Here is a 15848-nt window from a genome sequence, read left to right as displayed (position 1 = left end):
AGAGAGGGCCTTCGAAGATCTCGGAGGCTTTATCAGAAGCGTCTTAGTAATCAGACACAGCTGAAGGCCGGCTCCTTGCCTTCTTAAGCACCTGGAGCATGTGTGGTTCTTTGCCAGTGGATATCTGACTCTTTTAGAGGAAAGACTCTGTCTCTGGCTCCTTTGGCTTCTTGTCTTTACTACCTGGAAACCTTGACCTTGGACTGCTTCATCGACCTGCCTATCTGTTACCCTGAACCTCGGACCGTCTGACAATTCTCTTGGTAATCCCTTTTGCTAGAACTACTGTGAATCTCCAGGACTGTGTAGCTTACACTGACTTTGCTGTGCTGGGAGGGGGTTTGTTTGTTTGAGAACTAGCTGCCTTATCAGCCCTTTGGCTGCTTTCCCGGACAACTCAATCCGATACTCTCAGTCTTCTTGAACATGTCAGCTTGGTATTTCCAAGGCCAGGGACTCAGAAAGAATCACAGAATCCTGCTTTCTGTATTGATAAAATAATTTCTATATTGATACAATCCTGCTTAACAACTGCATTTTTATGAAATATTATTTTCCAAGTAGAAAATGCTGTTTTCTGTTTATAACAACACATGCAAATTTTGCACAGAACAAGTCCCAAATTATGAATAACCTTTCAAGACTGCATGGTTTTCAAAGACTTTCTTGCAATAGGAAGAAAATGGCTGAAATTACTTATTAATGTCTTCAAGAAGAATCTTAATGAAGGATTGCATCCCTACCTATATGCCATGTGGCTGTTCAGTATAACAAGCCTGTCAAAAAAGAAGAGGTGACAATTCTAAGTCAGCCCCACAAGTATAGCTGAGTATTAAGACATTCAAAGGGAGATTTTTAACATCTAAACACTCAAAGTCCTCTTCCTGAATAAATCCATCAGTTACACTTTCACATAACACTTTCCAAATTCCCCCTTCATTTGGGGATTTCGCAAAGTTCTTATTACACATACACATGCTTCAAAATGGAATTCTCACTTGTATCTATCATGACAATCCATTTGATAACTCTGTATATAAGTTTACTTCTTACCCTCTTGGTCTGAAATCTTCCCTTCTGGACATGAAAGACAGTCGTAACAGCAAAATGGCTCCCCCTCTTTCACTTTCTTACTAGTCCCAAGAGGACACTTTTCAGTGAATACAGAAAGAGGCTTCACCTAAACCATAAATGAAAGGGAAGAAATAAATTAATTAATTGGAAACTTTTACACCTCAAAGAGAGGTGTAATGGCATGGAAAACAATGGTATAGTATGGAAAACAATGACCAAAATCCCATTGTTGATGTCAAGGACAACAGACCTATTGAATCAATTGTCTTTACCAACAATTGATTTAATAGGTTTACTCAATTTGGCGTGTCACAAGGTCTTTCTATCAATGCTTCAAGGCAACCCCTTTACCTGAGAAACATCCGAAGACTCCTCGTGAATGACACTGGCTCATAATCCACTCTTAATATACCTTCCCTAAATGTTTAATGGTTAGGGTCCCCAGCTTGTCCTTCTCTTATTATCTTTAAATCTGTTTGGTAATGTGTTCCTTGTACTTTTGTTGATATGAGTTCACACAATCAGAAGCTTGTCTTGAAACAAATACAACTTTATTTTTGTTGTTTGGTTGTTAACTGCCGTCGAGTCGATCTCAACCCATGGCGATCCTGTGGATGAGAGATCTCCAAGATTCCCTGTTCTCAACTCCTCTGCTTAGTTCCTGTACATTCTTCTTCTTCTCCTTAATAGAGCCCATCCATCTAGCATGCGGCCTTCCTCTCTTTCTACTTCCCTCCACCTTTCCTAGCATTATTGTTTTTTCCAGTGAGTTGTGCCTTCTAATAATGTGTCCAAAGTATAACAGCCTAATATTTGTCATCTTGGCTTCCAGGGTCCGAAATAAGGTCTATCTGTATGAACTGAGCAGTTGTTACTTGTGCTCTTAATGTATTTTATACATTATGAATTTGATTTTACGTAGTCTCTGGACTGGAATAAGGAATTGTTGTTTAATGCTCTCACATAACTTGACACTGACCTTTTTATACAGTCATAAATAGGTCAATTCGATTTTAAATTCGCTCTTATAGTTTCTGAAGGGGGGAATTCTGTGAAAGTTAATTTGATAAAGTAATTCATGTATTATGTTTTATCCAGCAACAATAGTAACCACTAATGGTTCATCAGTATTACTGCCAAAATAATTTTACAACTCAAGAAGAATGTATCTCTGCTCATTCAAAACTAGGGGAATTCTGAGCTGTTGATGACTGGATCCTACCTGATTGAATAAAGTGGGCCATGTTATGGCATCTTCATTGATCAGGAAATATGGATCTGAACCAGCATGGGGATCAATCCTGCCAACTTTCACTCTCATAAAGGTTTCGTTGGAGGGAATAATCCAGTTGATCATATCAAATCCGGTGACTAACTCCCATCTCTGGTTAAAGGAGATCTTGTCACCAGCACTGTTATTAAATGACACAGCTTTCAGAAAGTGATGGAGCTAGATGGAAAAGACAAGCATTTCAAATATGATGATATCCAGGAATGTTTTCAGACAGGAAATCTGTGCGATGTGGAAATCATAGGAGAGGACACTACATAAATTAGCACAATTATAATCTATGCTGTTGGCAAAACCCATTAACAGATTGTAAAAATGAAATTGGAGAAAGTTGATTAAACTAGAGGGCACTTCATTTTTTCCCTTTAGACTGTGAGAAAAGAAAGATGGAAATGTAAGCATACAAGTAATTCAGGAAGACAGTAATCCTCCCTGATATTGAACAATGTATGGAAAATACAAGAACAGAGGCAATATAAGAACTGCGCCCTTCTCCATTCTAATTTTCATTGGCCTCTAAACATAGAGAGGAACTTTTGGGAAGGAGAGAGCTTCCTATATCCATGGAGACTTTTTACACATTTTTGAACACTGATTTTCCTGAGTATTATAAATTAAATGGAGAATCTTCATGCCTACAAGAGGTTCTTCCTTTCAGAAGAAAAATTGCCTCCCATCTGCAGGAGTGAAAGAAATCCCTGAGAGGTTATGGGACTATCACACTTTCCCTGCTCAGGCATTTAGCACACAAAGTTTTCAATACCAGAATAGAAATTGCAATGGGTCCTTGGAATCTGCTGGGTTTGGTTCATGTGGATACCAAGCTCCATGGATTCTCAAAGTCCCATTATATACAATAGGGCAGCAAAATAGTGTCCCTTATATAAGATGGCAAAAGCAATGTGTGTTTTTTATTATTATTAAAGAAACAACAACAATATTTCTAAGCTGTGGATGTTGGAATCTGTGGATGACGAATCTATGGATACATAGTCAGCTGTACTACAGAGACTGTGAACTGTTGTAACACACAAAAATGTCAGGAAGGCATGTTCAGTTCATTACCTGCCATGGTGGTTGGTTATGAATTCTCTGCTTCTTTCTGCCCATCACTGCTCTGTGTTTGGGCCTTGAAGAGTACATGGCATGTAAGGCATGAGCCACAGCATACACACTGTTGTAGATGCTGTAGCTGTGTCCAGTCATATTCATTTCAAAATAAGGCCCAGGAAGACTGTCCAGTTTTTCCTCTCCGTTGCAAATAACATCATTCACCTCAAATACAACTTTATGTGGGAATATACAGCCAAATGCCTGCTCCCAGAAATCTCTGAAAAAGCCATCTCCTTTTGGGTTAGAGATGTTTCTGCTTTGAACAAATGACTGAAATCCTGCTACAACATCGGAGTGAATTGTGAAGGACAGAGCACCATGGATTATTTGAGTCTCCCATGTCCTCTGATAGGCGACTGAGGTGAGCTCCATCTGTGCTGTCATTATCCATATTTTCGGCTTATTTATTACATGTTCTAGATGTGACACATATGGCAACCATCTTAAATACACTACTGTGTAAGATTCACCATAGACTACCAGTACATTGGTATTGGAGGCCATGATTTTATCATGAAGACTTGCCCCCCTTTTATCATGTTTAATATTTCAGATACAAATGATAACATAGGGATTCTATCTATGAAGGCAAAACAGATACCGTGCTTGGAAAAATGTGGAACCACATTTCGCAAAAATCTTTCCCTATTGTCATTATCCGTAACAATGAGTGCAATCCATGTCCAACTGAAATGAAGAAGCAAAGAGAGAATCCCTTCATACTGGAGACTTTCCTGTGGGACCATCTGGTAGAAGGAAAGGTTTGGAGTTTTATCATGCATCTCTGGAGCTGGGCCATATATGAGCTATGGAGACAGATTAAGTGAAAGAAGACACATTAACCATCCTAAAATACAGTTAAGTTTTTTATTACAAGAACTGTGAGAATCAAAATACAGTTTGCTATTCACATTTGTGGCTTTAACTTTTGCAGCTTTGATTTATTGCAGGCTCCATTAATATCTTCTCTCTGCGAATCTTTAAGTCCTCTGGCGCAACTCTACTAGATATTGACCATAGAGTTGTGCTGGACAGCCTAAAGCTTCCTAGGGAAAACCCCTCTTTTGGGATTTGTACATCGTCCGGCATGATTTTGTGATCAATTTCCGGCAGATACTCACTATAGAATTGCACTGGAGGACCTGGAGATTCCTAGAGAAGTTTCCTCTCAGGTCAAAAGAATAGTGGTTTTTATTTGTGGTTTTTCTACATTCACAGGGGTCCTTCACCTTCTAAGCCCAACGAATGTGGAGGGACCACTTTCCTTGTGATGCTGCAACATTTCCTTGTACCATTATTTCTAAGTTTCATTTGATTTCATTTATTAGATTTCTTCACTGCTTCACATCAGTCCAAAGAAGTTCTAAAACTCTTTATTTTCACAGGAAAATAACATTCAAAAGGTTATGCATAATAGGACATTAATTAAAAACATAGACATTTACCTTTAAATTATATCAAATGTTAATGGGATCTTATATCACATTTGAGACTAATTGAAAGAAAGAAGCTGGTAGCATGAACTTTCAGAGATTTGAGATTACTTCCTCAGATGCATCAAGTCTATGAAAGCTCATACTATCAGCTCATGCTCCTTTCTTTCAGTTACTCTCAAAGTTGCTACAAGATCCCTTTGCTTCCTGATTTTCCAGACTAACATGGCTATGAGTTTGAAACAAATATTAACGTTATTAATATGTTTTCCAACTCTGTTCTTGAGTTGTGCCTTTGGAGTTACACATAAATAAATAATCTTTGCTATCACTGAGCTTTACTTGCTGTCAGGTTCTAAACTCTTTGCTCTCACATCAAAGCAAAAATCCACTTTATAAAATTGATCTCCTTTTTGTTTGTTTGTACTAATTAGTACATAATGTCAAAAAGAAATTACACAAAAAGAGATAAGTTTAGATTCAAACACTGAATTGGAGGGTTATTGGAACTTGATCAAAGACACAGTGGAATACCCTTCCTTCCTTCCTTCCTTCCTTCCTTCCTTTCCTTCTTTATATAGTATAGCCATTGAATCAGAGTAATTTCTTTCCTTATTTATGAATGAATTATGAAGGGTATTTTTCTTTGTCTGCAAGATATTTGCAATTTTGCAAAGAGGTTTCAAGATAATGATCATGTGAAAATGTGAAAGGTTACCAAAGCTGACTCTCCAGTTCAGCAGTGTAAAAAGAGTGCTTTTGTATTTTAGGGGTAGTCCAGAAGTATCTATATTCAAATCCAAAAAATAATATGAAGGCAAGGAAAACTAGTACAAGTAAATTTTTCATAGATAAATTACATTTTTCCAAGATTATATTGTCAGGGAGGCCAGTGTTATCATGAAAGAGTTGATTTCTCCTCTTGCAGCCCATTTCTCTGTTTCTAGTGGTTCTTTCTTGTTGGGGGCCATAGTCCAAAAGTTGAGTGCCCTTAGCTTTCAATTAAGCAGAAAGGAAAATGATTTTTGACAAACAAGTGCAGGGATTCCACAGGGATCCTTACCTCTGACTTGTTAATTTCCTTCCCCTATAATTTCAAAAGTACTGCAATTAGTGCTGATGCTTGAAATCCCTGTGGAATTTAAGGGGCCACTGGTCAAAGAAATAGCAAAGACTATGAAGGTTCTTGTCAATATATGTAATACAAGGGCTACGACCAAAGATTATTTATATTCACATCCCGCAAACCAACTTGTTGTGTAATCTGAAACTCTGATGACAGGGTTTGTAGATATTCCGTCTCTTGAATGAAGGCTTGAACTCACCCTTTAGGATGGTTGTGTTAGTAGTGGCACTGTTGTTGTTATTTCCTCACCAGGTATGCAAGGGCCGTGTTGTTAAATGCATGGTTAAGGATCCACACCCTCCACTTCGCAAGTACATTCAATTGGGAGATGTCCTCATTGGTGCCATTGCTTCTCAGTCCTTCGTTGTTATCCCTTCAATAGACCTCACTAAACCACCCCCGCCAACCTTATTTGAGGAAATAGGGTAAGGATTGATTTTTGTTAACTTTATTTTTCTTTTGCTGTTCTTGCCTTTCAGGAATGAACCATGTTGCATGACCAGAATGAATGTTGTTGCTTTGCATGAAAGGCCAGTTGCTGTTGCCATTGCAGAATGACCAGAATGACATGCCATTGCATGTAAATACAGCTAAAATAGTGTAAACTTTCAAAATGGGGGGGGGGGGGCACAATTAGAAGAATCTTAGCTTTCCAACATTATTTCAAAAATCTTTTTTTAAATTGTTATAGCAATTGCAAGTATTAATCTAGTAACCTAGGTTTACTCATGTGTACATTTTCTGTATTCATGATTGCTACTTAGTCTTGAAATCATTTCTCTCAAAGATGAGAAAAATTGTAAGTATTCTCTACATTCCCAAATGGCACTTTCTAATATGTTTGAATTACTTAGATTTTATTACATTGTCCATTGAAAAAAAAGACAACTGAGTTGAAAAAGGATAAACTGTCCATATTATGAATGCTAATATTGTTCTGTTCTGTAACTTCCATGCAGATATGTACAAAATACTGTTTTCTGGAGATGATCAGTTATAGTGTTTCATTTGTCTCATCTTTCTGTAGACCATCTTACTATAAAGATTTTATCAATGGAAGATTTTATTCTCCATCAATCATCTATCTATCTGTCTGTCTGTCTGTCTGTCTGTCTAATTATCTATCTAATCTATCATCTGTCAACAAATTCTAATAACTAAGAATGTTCAGGTTTGAAAAATCAGAAAATGACACATATTTTTACAGAATACAACTTTTATTCCAGGGTAGTGCCAAAGAATTACCAACACATCTTGGCCATGGCATTTGCAATAAAGGAGATCAATGAAAACCCTCAGCTTTTACCCAATGTCACTTTGGGTTTCCTCATCTATGACAGTCATTTAAATGCAAAGTGGACTTATCATGACACAATGTTACTTACATCATCACCGGACAGCTTTGTCCCCAACTATAAATGTAACACTCAGAGTAATCTGTTAGCAGTGATTGGTGGACTGGACTCCCAAACCTCTTTTTATGTGGCAACCATCTTGGATATCTATAAAATTCCACAGGTTGTGGGTTTTTTGTGTCCTATAGAACTGAAGAATTTCATATCTATTTCCAGCATCACTGCTGCTTTCATTTTGTGGTTTAGAGACACAAATATCTTGCAGACAAAGAAAAATACCCTTCATAATTCATTCAAAAGTGAGAAAAGAAATTACTGTGATTCAATGGCTATACTATAAAAAGAAAGAATGAAAGGAAGGATGGAAGGAAGGAAGGAAGGAAGGAAGGAAGGAAGGAAGGAAGGAAGGAAGGAAGGAAGGAAGGGTATTCCACTGTGTCTTTGATCAACTTTCAATAACCCTCCAATTCAATGTTTGAATCTAAACTTATCTATTTTTGTGTAATCTCTTTTTCAGATTACATACTAATTAGTATTAAACAAACAAAAAGGAGATCCATTTTATAAAGTGGATTTTTGCTTTGATTTGAGAGCAAAGAGATTAGAACCTGACAGCAAGTAAAGCTCCGTGATAGCAAAGATCATTTATTTATGTGTAACTCCAAAGGCACAACTCAAGAACAGAGTTGGAAAACATATTAATGACATTAATATTTGTTTCAAACTCATAGCCATGTTACTCTGGAAAATCAGTAAAGAAAGGGATCTTGTAGCACCTTTGAGAGTAACTGAAAGAAAGAAGCATGAGCTGATAGCATGGGTTTTCATAGACTTGATGCATCTGAGGAAGTATACCAGCTTCTTTGTTTCAGTTAGTCTCAAATGTGCTATAAGAGCCCACTAATATTTGATATAATTTTAAGGTAAATGTCTATGTTTATAATTAAGGTAATTATTCTGTATTACCTTCTGAATTTTGTTTTCCTGTGAAAATAAAGACTTTCAGAACTTCTTTGGGCTGGTGTGAAGCAGTGAATAATTTTAATAAATGAAATTAAATCAAACTGAACTGAACTAGAACTAATGATACTAGGAAATCTTACAGCATCTCAAGCACAGTCGTCCTTCCACATTCACTGGGATTAGGGTTTGAAGGACTCCCATGAATGTGGAAAAAACACAAATAAAAAACCACTATTCTTTTGCCCTGAGAGGAGACCTTTCTAGGAATCTCCAAGGCCTCCAGTGCAATCCTGTGGTCAATGTCCAACATACACTGACCATAGAATGACACTGCATTAGCTACAAATAGTGTTTCAGTGCCGGACGATGTACAAATCCCTAGAGAGGGGTTTTCTCTATGAACTTCTAAGCTGTCCAGAACAATTCTATGGTCAATGTCTGGCTGAATTGCGCTGGAGGACCTAAAGATTCCCAGAGAGAAGATATTAATCAAACCTGCAATAAATTAAACCTGCAAATTTTAAAGCCACAAATGTGAATAGCTAACTGTATTTTGATTCTCACAGTTCATGTAATAAAATGCTTAACAGCATTTTGGGATGGTTAATGTGTCATCTTCTTTCACTTACTTTGTCTCCATAGCTCATATATGGCCCAGCTCCAGAGATGCATGATAAAACGCCAAACCTTTCCTTCTACCAGATGGTCCCACAGGAAAGTCTCCAGTATGAAGGGATTCTCTCTTTGCTTCTTCATTTCAGATGGACATGGATTGCACTCATTGTTATGGATAATGACAATGGAGAAAGATTTTTGCGAAATGTGGTTCCACATTTTTCCAAGCATGGCATCTGTTTTGCCTTCATAGAGAGAGTCCCTATGTTATCATTTGTATCTGAAATATTAAACAGGATACAAGGGGGGGCAAGTCTTCATGATAAAATCATGGCCTCCAATACTAATGTACTGGTAGTCTATGGTGAATCTTACACAGTAGTGTATTTAAGATGGTTGCCATATGTGTCACATCTAGAACATGTAATAAATAAGCCGAAAATATGGATAATGACAGCACAGATGGAGCTCACCTCAGTCGCCTATCAGAGGACATGGGAGACTCAAATAATCCATGGTGCTCTGTCCTTCACAATTCACTCCAATGTTGTAGCAGGATTTCAGTCATTTGTTCAAAGCAGAAACATCTCTAACCCAAAAGGAGATGGCTTTTTCAGAGATTTCTGGGAGCAGGCATTTGGCTGTATATTCCCACATAAAGTTGTATATGAGGAGAAAGACGTTATTTGCACTGGAGAGGAAAAACTGGACAGTCTTCCTGGGCCTTATTTTGAAATGAATATGACTGGACACAGCTACAGCATCTACAACAGTGTGTATGCTGTGGCTCATGCCTTACATGCCATGTACTCCTCAAGGCCCAAACACAGAGCAGTGATGGGCAGAAAGAAGCAGAGAATTCATAACCAACCACCATGGCAGGTAATGAACTGAACATGCCTTCCTGACATTTTTGTGTGTTACAACAGTTCACAGTCTCTGTAGTACAGCTGACTATGTATCCATAGATTCGTCATCCACAGATTCCAACATCCACAGCTTAGAAATATTGTTGTTGTTTCTTTAATAATAATAAAAAACACACATTGCTTTTGCCATCTTATATAAGGGACACTATTTTGCTGCCCTATTGTATATAATGGGAGTTTGAGAATCCATAGATCTTGATATCCACAGGAACGAAACCCAGCAGATTCCAAGGACCCATTGCAATTTCTATTCTGGTATTGAAAACTTTGTATGCTAAGTGCCTGAGCAGGGAAAGTGTGATAGTCCCATAACCTCTCAGGGATTTCTTTCAGCCCTGTAAATGTGGGATATTTTTTTCTGAAAGGAAGAACCTCTTGTAGACAGGAAGGTTCTCCATTTATTTTACAATGCTCAGGAAAATCAGTGTTCAAAAATGTGTAAAAGGTCTCCATTGATATCGGAAGCTTTTTCCTTCTAAAACATTCCTCTCTATGTTTAGAGGCCAATGAAAATTATAATGGAGAAAGGCACAGTTCCTATATTGCCTCTCTTCTTGTATTTTCCATACATTGTTCAATATCAGGGAGGATTACTGTCTTCCTGAATTATGTTAATTGTGCTAATTTATGTAGTGTCCTCACCTATGATTTCCACATTACACAGATTTCCTGTCAGAAAACATTTCATGATATCATCATATTTGAAATGCTTGTCTTTTCAATCTAGCTCCATCACTTTCTGAAAGCTGTGTCATTTAATAACAGTGCTGGTGACAAGATCTCCTTTAACCAGAGATGGGAGTTAGTCACCGGATTTGATATTATCAACTGGATTATTCCCTCCAACGAAACCTTCATTAGAGTTAAAGTTGGTGGGATTGATCCCCATGCTGGTTCAGATCCATATTTCCTGATCAATGAAGATGCCATAACATGGCCCACTTTTTTCAATCAGGTAGGATCCAGTCATCAACAGCTCAGAATTCCCCTAGTTTTGAATGAGCAGAGATACATTCTTCTTGAGTTGTAAAATTATTTTGGCAGTAATACTGATGAACCATTAGTGGTTACTATTGTTGCTGGATAAAACATAATACATGAATTACTTTATCAAATTAACTTTCACAGAATTCCCCCCTTTAGAAATGATTACAGGAATTTTATAATAGAATTGACCTATTTATGACTGTATAAAAAGGTCAGTGTCCAGTTATGTGAGAGAGCATTAAACAACAATTCCTTATTACAGTCTAGAGACCAAGTAAAATCAAATTCATAATGTAAAAAAATAAATTAAGAGCACAAGGAACAATTGCTTAGTTCACATAGATAGACCTTATTCCGGACCCTGGAAGCCAAGATGACAAAATTTAGGCTGTCATACTTTGGACACATTATGAGAAAAAAAACCCCCAATACTGCTAGGAAAGGTGGAGGAAAGTAAAAAGAGAGGAATGTACAGGAACTAAGCAGAGGAGTGGAGAACAGGGAATCTTGGAGATCTCTCATCCACAGGATCGCCATGGGTTGAGATCGACTCGACGGCAGTTAACAGCCAAACAACAAAAATAAAGTTGTATTTGTTTCATGACAAGCTTCTGACTGTGTGAACTCATAGCAACAAAAGTACAGGGAACACCTTACCGAACAGTTTTAAAGATTATAAGTGAAGGACAAACTGGGGACCATAACCTTTTAACATTTAGGGAAGGTATATTAAGGGTGAATGTTGAGCCAGTGTCATTCACGAGGAATCTTTGGATGTTTCTCAGGTAAAAGGGTTGCCTTGAAGCATTGATAGAAAGACCTTGTGACAATCCCAAATTGAGTAAACTCATTAAATCATTTGTTGGTAAACACAGTTGATTCAATAGGTCTGTTCTCATTGACATTAACAATAGGATTTTGGTCATTGTTTTCTGTACTATTCCTAATGTGTAAAAGGATCTCTCAGAGCTGTAAAAGTTTCCAGTTAATTGATGCATTTCTTCCCTTTCATTTACTGTTTAGGTGAAGCCTCTTTCTATATGTACTGAAAAGTGTCCTCTTGGAACTAGTAAGAAAGTGAAAGAGGGGGAGCCATTTTGCTGTTATGACTGTCTTTCATGTCCAGAAGGGAAGATTTCAGACCAAGAGGGTAAGAAGTAAACTTATATACAGAGTTATCAAATGGATTATCATGATAGATAAGAGTGAGAATTCCATTTGGGAAGCATCTGTATGTGTAATAATAACTTTGCAAAATCCCAAATGATGGGGGAATTTGGAAAGGGTTATGTGAAAGTGTAACTGATGGATTTATTCAGGAAGAGGACTTTGAGTGTTTACCTGTTAAAAATCTCCCTTTGAATGTCTTAATACGCAGCTATATTTGTGGGGATGACTTAGAGTTTTCACTTCTTCTTTTTTGACAGGTTTGTTATAGTGAAGAGCCACATGGCAGATAGTCAGGGATGTAATTTTTTCCTGAAGACATTAATAAGTAATTTCAGCAATTTTCTTCCTATTGCAAGAAAGTCTTTGAAAACCATGCAGTCTTGGAAGGTTATTCACAATTTGGGACTTGTTCTGTGCAAAATTTGTATGTGGTTGTTATACACAGAAAACAGTGTTTTCTACACAGGAAACAGCATTTTCTACTTGGAAAATAATAGTTCATAAAAATGCAGTTGTTATGCAGGATTGTATCAGTACAGAAATTATTTTATCAATACAAAGAACAGGATTCTGTGATTCTATCTGAGTCCCTGGCCTTGGAAATACCAAATTGACATGTTCAAGCAGACTGAGAGTATCAGATTGAGTAAACCTAAATAAAATAATACAATAAAACTCAATATCATTCCAGGAACTGGTAAAGGACTCCAAAGAAGGTACAGTAGAGTCTCAGTTAACCAACCTTCGGTTATCCGGCACTCCGGATTATGCAACGCCCCTCGCCTCTCCTCCCCTCCTCCCCCTCCTTCTTCCTTCCTTCCTCCCTCGCTTCCTACTTACCTTCCTCCACAGCCGCCAAGTCCTCCCTGCCCTGCCTACCTTTTCTTCCCCCAAAGGACTCTGAAGAGCCCTTTGGAGTAAAGGGGAGGTCCAGGAAGAGGAGGACCGGCTAGGTTCCCAGGCCTCTTCTTCCCTGCCTCTCTTTCCTCCCCCCCAAAGGACTCCAGGGAGCCCATTGAGGGGGAGTAAAGGCCCGGGAAAGAGAGGTCTGGGCCCATGCTGAGGCTGCATCCTCAGCCCAGCTTGTCCTCCGCGGCCACGGAGGACAGGACAGGCCCGGGCACTCTGGCCTCTTCCTCCACAGACAGGACTAAGGTAAGCAGGGAGGGAGGGAGGGGAGGCGACAGACTTTTGTCCCCAATGGCGGTGCGGGTGCATGCGCACTGCCATTGGGGACACTGAGCCTCAAGTTATCCGACATTTTTGGCTATCCGACTATCAGTCGGCCCGTTTATGTCGGATAATCAAGACTCTACTGTACTTGGTCTGGTGGACATGCTTGTTCAAATTGTTATAGGCAAAATAAAGAAATATAAATCCTTCAGTAATACTTCCATTATCTCTGTTCTGTATACATTTCTGATTTCCTCTTTCATTTGCTATTCTTGTGTTGAAAAAAAAAACACAAGAACAGGCACCATGTTTTCATACAGAGGATTGTGGATGGTTTTTTACACCCAATAGTTAGCAGTACCCCTTATTGATTTCTATAAATATGATGACTCCTGCTCTTCCGCTTGCTAGACTGACTCCGTTTTTAAAAAACTGAGGAAAGGAGTGGGATCATCTCAGTATACAGTACATATGTCAGCTTTCTTTCTGAACATTCATGATCTCCATTAATTTTTTTTGAAACCTTTAAACAGATTGCTGACCCATTTCTACCACATTGCACAGCATCAGCAGTGGAGAGTAGAATACGTGGGACACTTAAGGATGTTGGGTTGCATCTAAATTCGTTGAACATAATTCCCCTGCAATTCAGTGGGACAAATGAATTCTGATTTCACTTGCCCATGTTCTTTCCATGTTACTCATATGAAGTGCTTTGTCTTGAAACACATATCTATGAGAAAGATATGGCTCACGGGTAAGATTCATTCCAGTTTTGTGAAACTAAGATTATATCTTTTCACTGCAGATATGGATGATTGCTATAAATGCACAGATGAAAAATATCCAAACAAAAAGCAGGACCTATGTATTTCCAAGGATGTAAGCTTCTTGTCTTATGAAGAACCTTTGGGGATCAGCTTAGGCTTTGTTGCTCTCTTCTGCTCTGCAATCACAGCTCTGGTGCTGGTCATCTTCCTGAAGCACAGGAATACTCCCATTGTCAAAGCCAACAACCAGAACCTCACCTATGCGCTCCTCATTTCCCTCTTCTTCTGCTTCCTTTCGGCATTGCTGTTCATTGGCCATCCACAGAAGGCAACATGTTTCCTCCGACAAACTGCTTTTGGCATTGTCTTTTCAGTGTCTCTTTCTTGTGTGTTGGCAAAGACCATCACAGTGGTTCTGGCTTTCATGGCCACCAAGCCAGGATCCAGGTTGACGAAGTGGGTGGGGAAAGGAATGGCTAATGCCATTGTTCTTTACTGCACTCTTATTCAAGCAGGGATTTGTACAGTTTGGGTGGCAACTTCTGCTCCTTTCCCAGATGTTGACATGCATTCAATGACCAAAGAAATTATCTTGGAGTGTAATGAAGGATCTGTGACTATGTTTTATTGTGTCTTGGGCTATATGGGCTTTTTGGCCACTATCAGTTTTACTGTTGCATTCCTTGCCAGGAAGCTACCTGACATTTTCAATGAAGCCAAGTTTATCACTTTCAGTATGCTGGTCTTTTGTAGTGTTTGGCTGACCTTTGTTCCAGCCTACCTGAGTTCGAAGGGAAAATACATGGTAGCTGTAGAGATCTTCTCAATCTTGGCCTCCAGTGCTGGGTTGCTTGGCTGCATCTTTACACCCAAGTGTTACATAATTATATTGCGGCCTCAGCTGAACAACCGGGAACAGCTTATTTGGAGAAAACATCAAAGAATGTAATGTTTTGTCCCTATTTCTCCAGTCTGCACATATCTAAGTTGATTAGATATAGCAAAGGGATCGGCTAATCCGGGGCTTTTCTGTCTTTGTTTTTATGGAATTATTGTATGGATTTACTGTTTTATTGTATTGTTTTTAATCTGTTGTAAACCGCCCTGATCTGTTGGAAGGGCGGTATATAAATAAAAATTTTATTATTTATTTATTTATTATTATTATTTAAGTTTCTTTTTATTATGAATGGAGTTTTATGTCTCATATCCCTGCCATAGGAATCAATGTAATTTCTATTAAATAGAATTTTATATAATGGTGTAAGAGTCCCGATTTCACAGACAGGAATAAGGGATTAAGGATAGATATTCATAAAACCACCAGCCCTAGTTCTTTGTGATGATGAAGAAGATATGAGTACATACTGATGCCTGTACATACTTACCCAGCAACATTTTTCAGAAGTCATTTTTTTCATGAAAGGTTTTTTTTAAATGAAAACATCCTAATGTTTGTATGTGAAAATCACACTGTGTCAGAAGGGGTACGAGAAAAGCCTGATAACTACTAGGTTTTCTATAAAGAGATTACACCTGCAGCACTACATAAACTTTATGCATCCCATCCATCTTTGTACATGGGAAGATTGAGTGGAGATGACTGTGATAGCCAGAAATCCAAGAAATCAACAGTGACATGACAATCTGTGGGTGTGTAATCTATTTGCCAGACCTCTCCAGATGAATCTTTGATCTGCCGGACACACCGTAGTCAACAAGACACAAGGGAAATAGCATTAGTGACAGAAAGACTCTCCAAAAGGACTGGAGCTAACATAATCTTTGCTTCTGTGATTGAAGCTGTATTAATAACTTTTGCCAGGGGAGGAGTGGGTTGATCGCAGAC

The 15848-nt window shown here is 38.3% G+C and overlaps 1 protein-coding gene and 1 pseudogene across 2 annotated transcripts; one reads left to right on the top strand and one right to left on the bottom strand.

Annotated features, from left to right (window-relative positions):
* Window positions 1-1042: 1042 nt before the first annotated feature.
* Window positions 1043-4260, bottom strand: LOC149303526 (vomeronasal type-2 receptor 26-like; annotated as a pseudogene).
* A 3010-nt stretch (window positions 4261-7270) lies between these two features.
* Window positions 7271-14948, top strand: LOC149303525 (vomeronasal type-2 receptor 26-like). 2 transcript variants are annotated; one of them, XM_089480117.1, is made up of 5 exons: window positions 7271-7555; window positions 8998-9852; window positions 10627-10854; window positions 11910-12036; window positions 14038-14948. In XM_089480117.1, exons 1-5 carry the CDS (start codon window positions 7298-7300, stop codon window positions 14946-14948), a joined length of 2379 nt encoding a protein of 792 aa, XP_089336243.1. In that variant the 5' UTR covers window positions 7271-7297. The 2 variants fall into 2 exon arrangements, with proteins under 2 accessions (XP_089336243.1, XP_089336244.1); XM_089480118.1 differs by lacking the exon at window positions 10627-10854.
* The last annotated feature ends 900 nt before the right edge of the window (window positions 14949-15848 follow it).

This window comes from Sceloporus occidentalis, unplaced genomic scaffold (genome assembly GCF_023333645.1).
Source record: "Sceloporus occidentalis isolate IW3139 unplaced genomic scaffold, rSceOcc1.0.p SCAF_14, whole genome shotgun sequence".
Lineage (NCBI taxonomy): Eukaryota > Metazoa > Chordata > Lepidosauria > Squamata > Phrynosomatidae > Sceloporus > Sceloporus occidentalis.
This window is presented reverse-complemented; position numbering and strand designations above follow the sequence as displayed.

Bases quoted from the DNA above. Each gene is read 5' to 3' on its own strand.
- LOC149303525 (XM_089480117.1), top strand. From the start codon at position 7,298: ATGGCATTTGCAATAAAGGAGATCAATGAAAACCCTCAGCTTTTACCC. The intron at 10,855-11,909 runs GTAGGATCCAGT...TTTACTGTTTAG, and splicing joins GGCCCACTTTTTTCAATCAG to GTGAAGCCTCTTTCTATATG. The intron at 12,037-14,037 runs GTAAGAAGTAAA...TTTTCACTGCAG, and splicing joins GAAGATTTCAGACCAAGAGG to ATATGGATGATTGCTATAAA.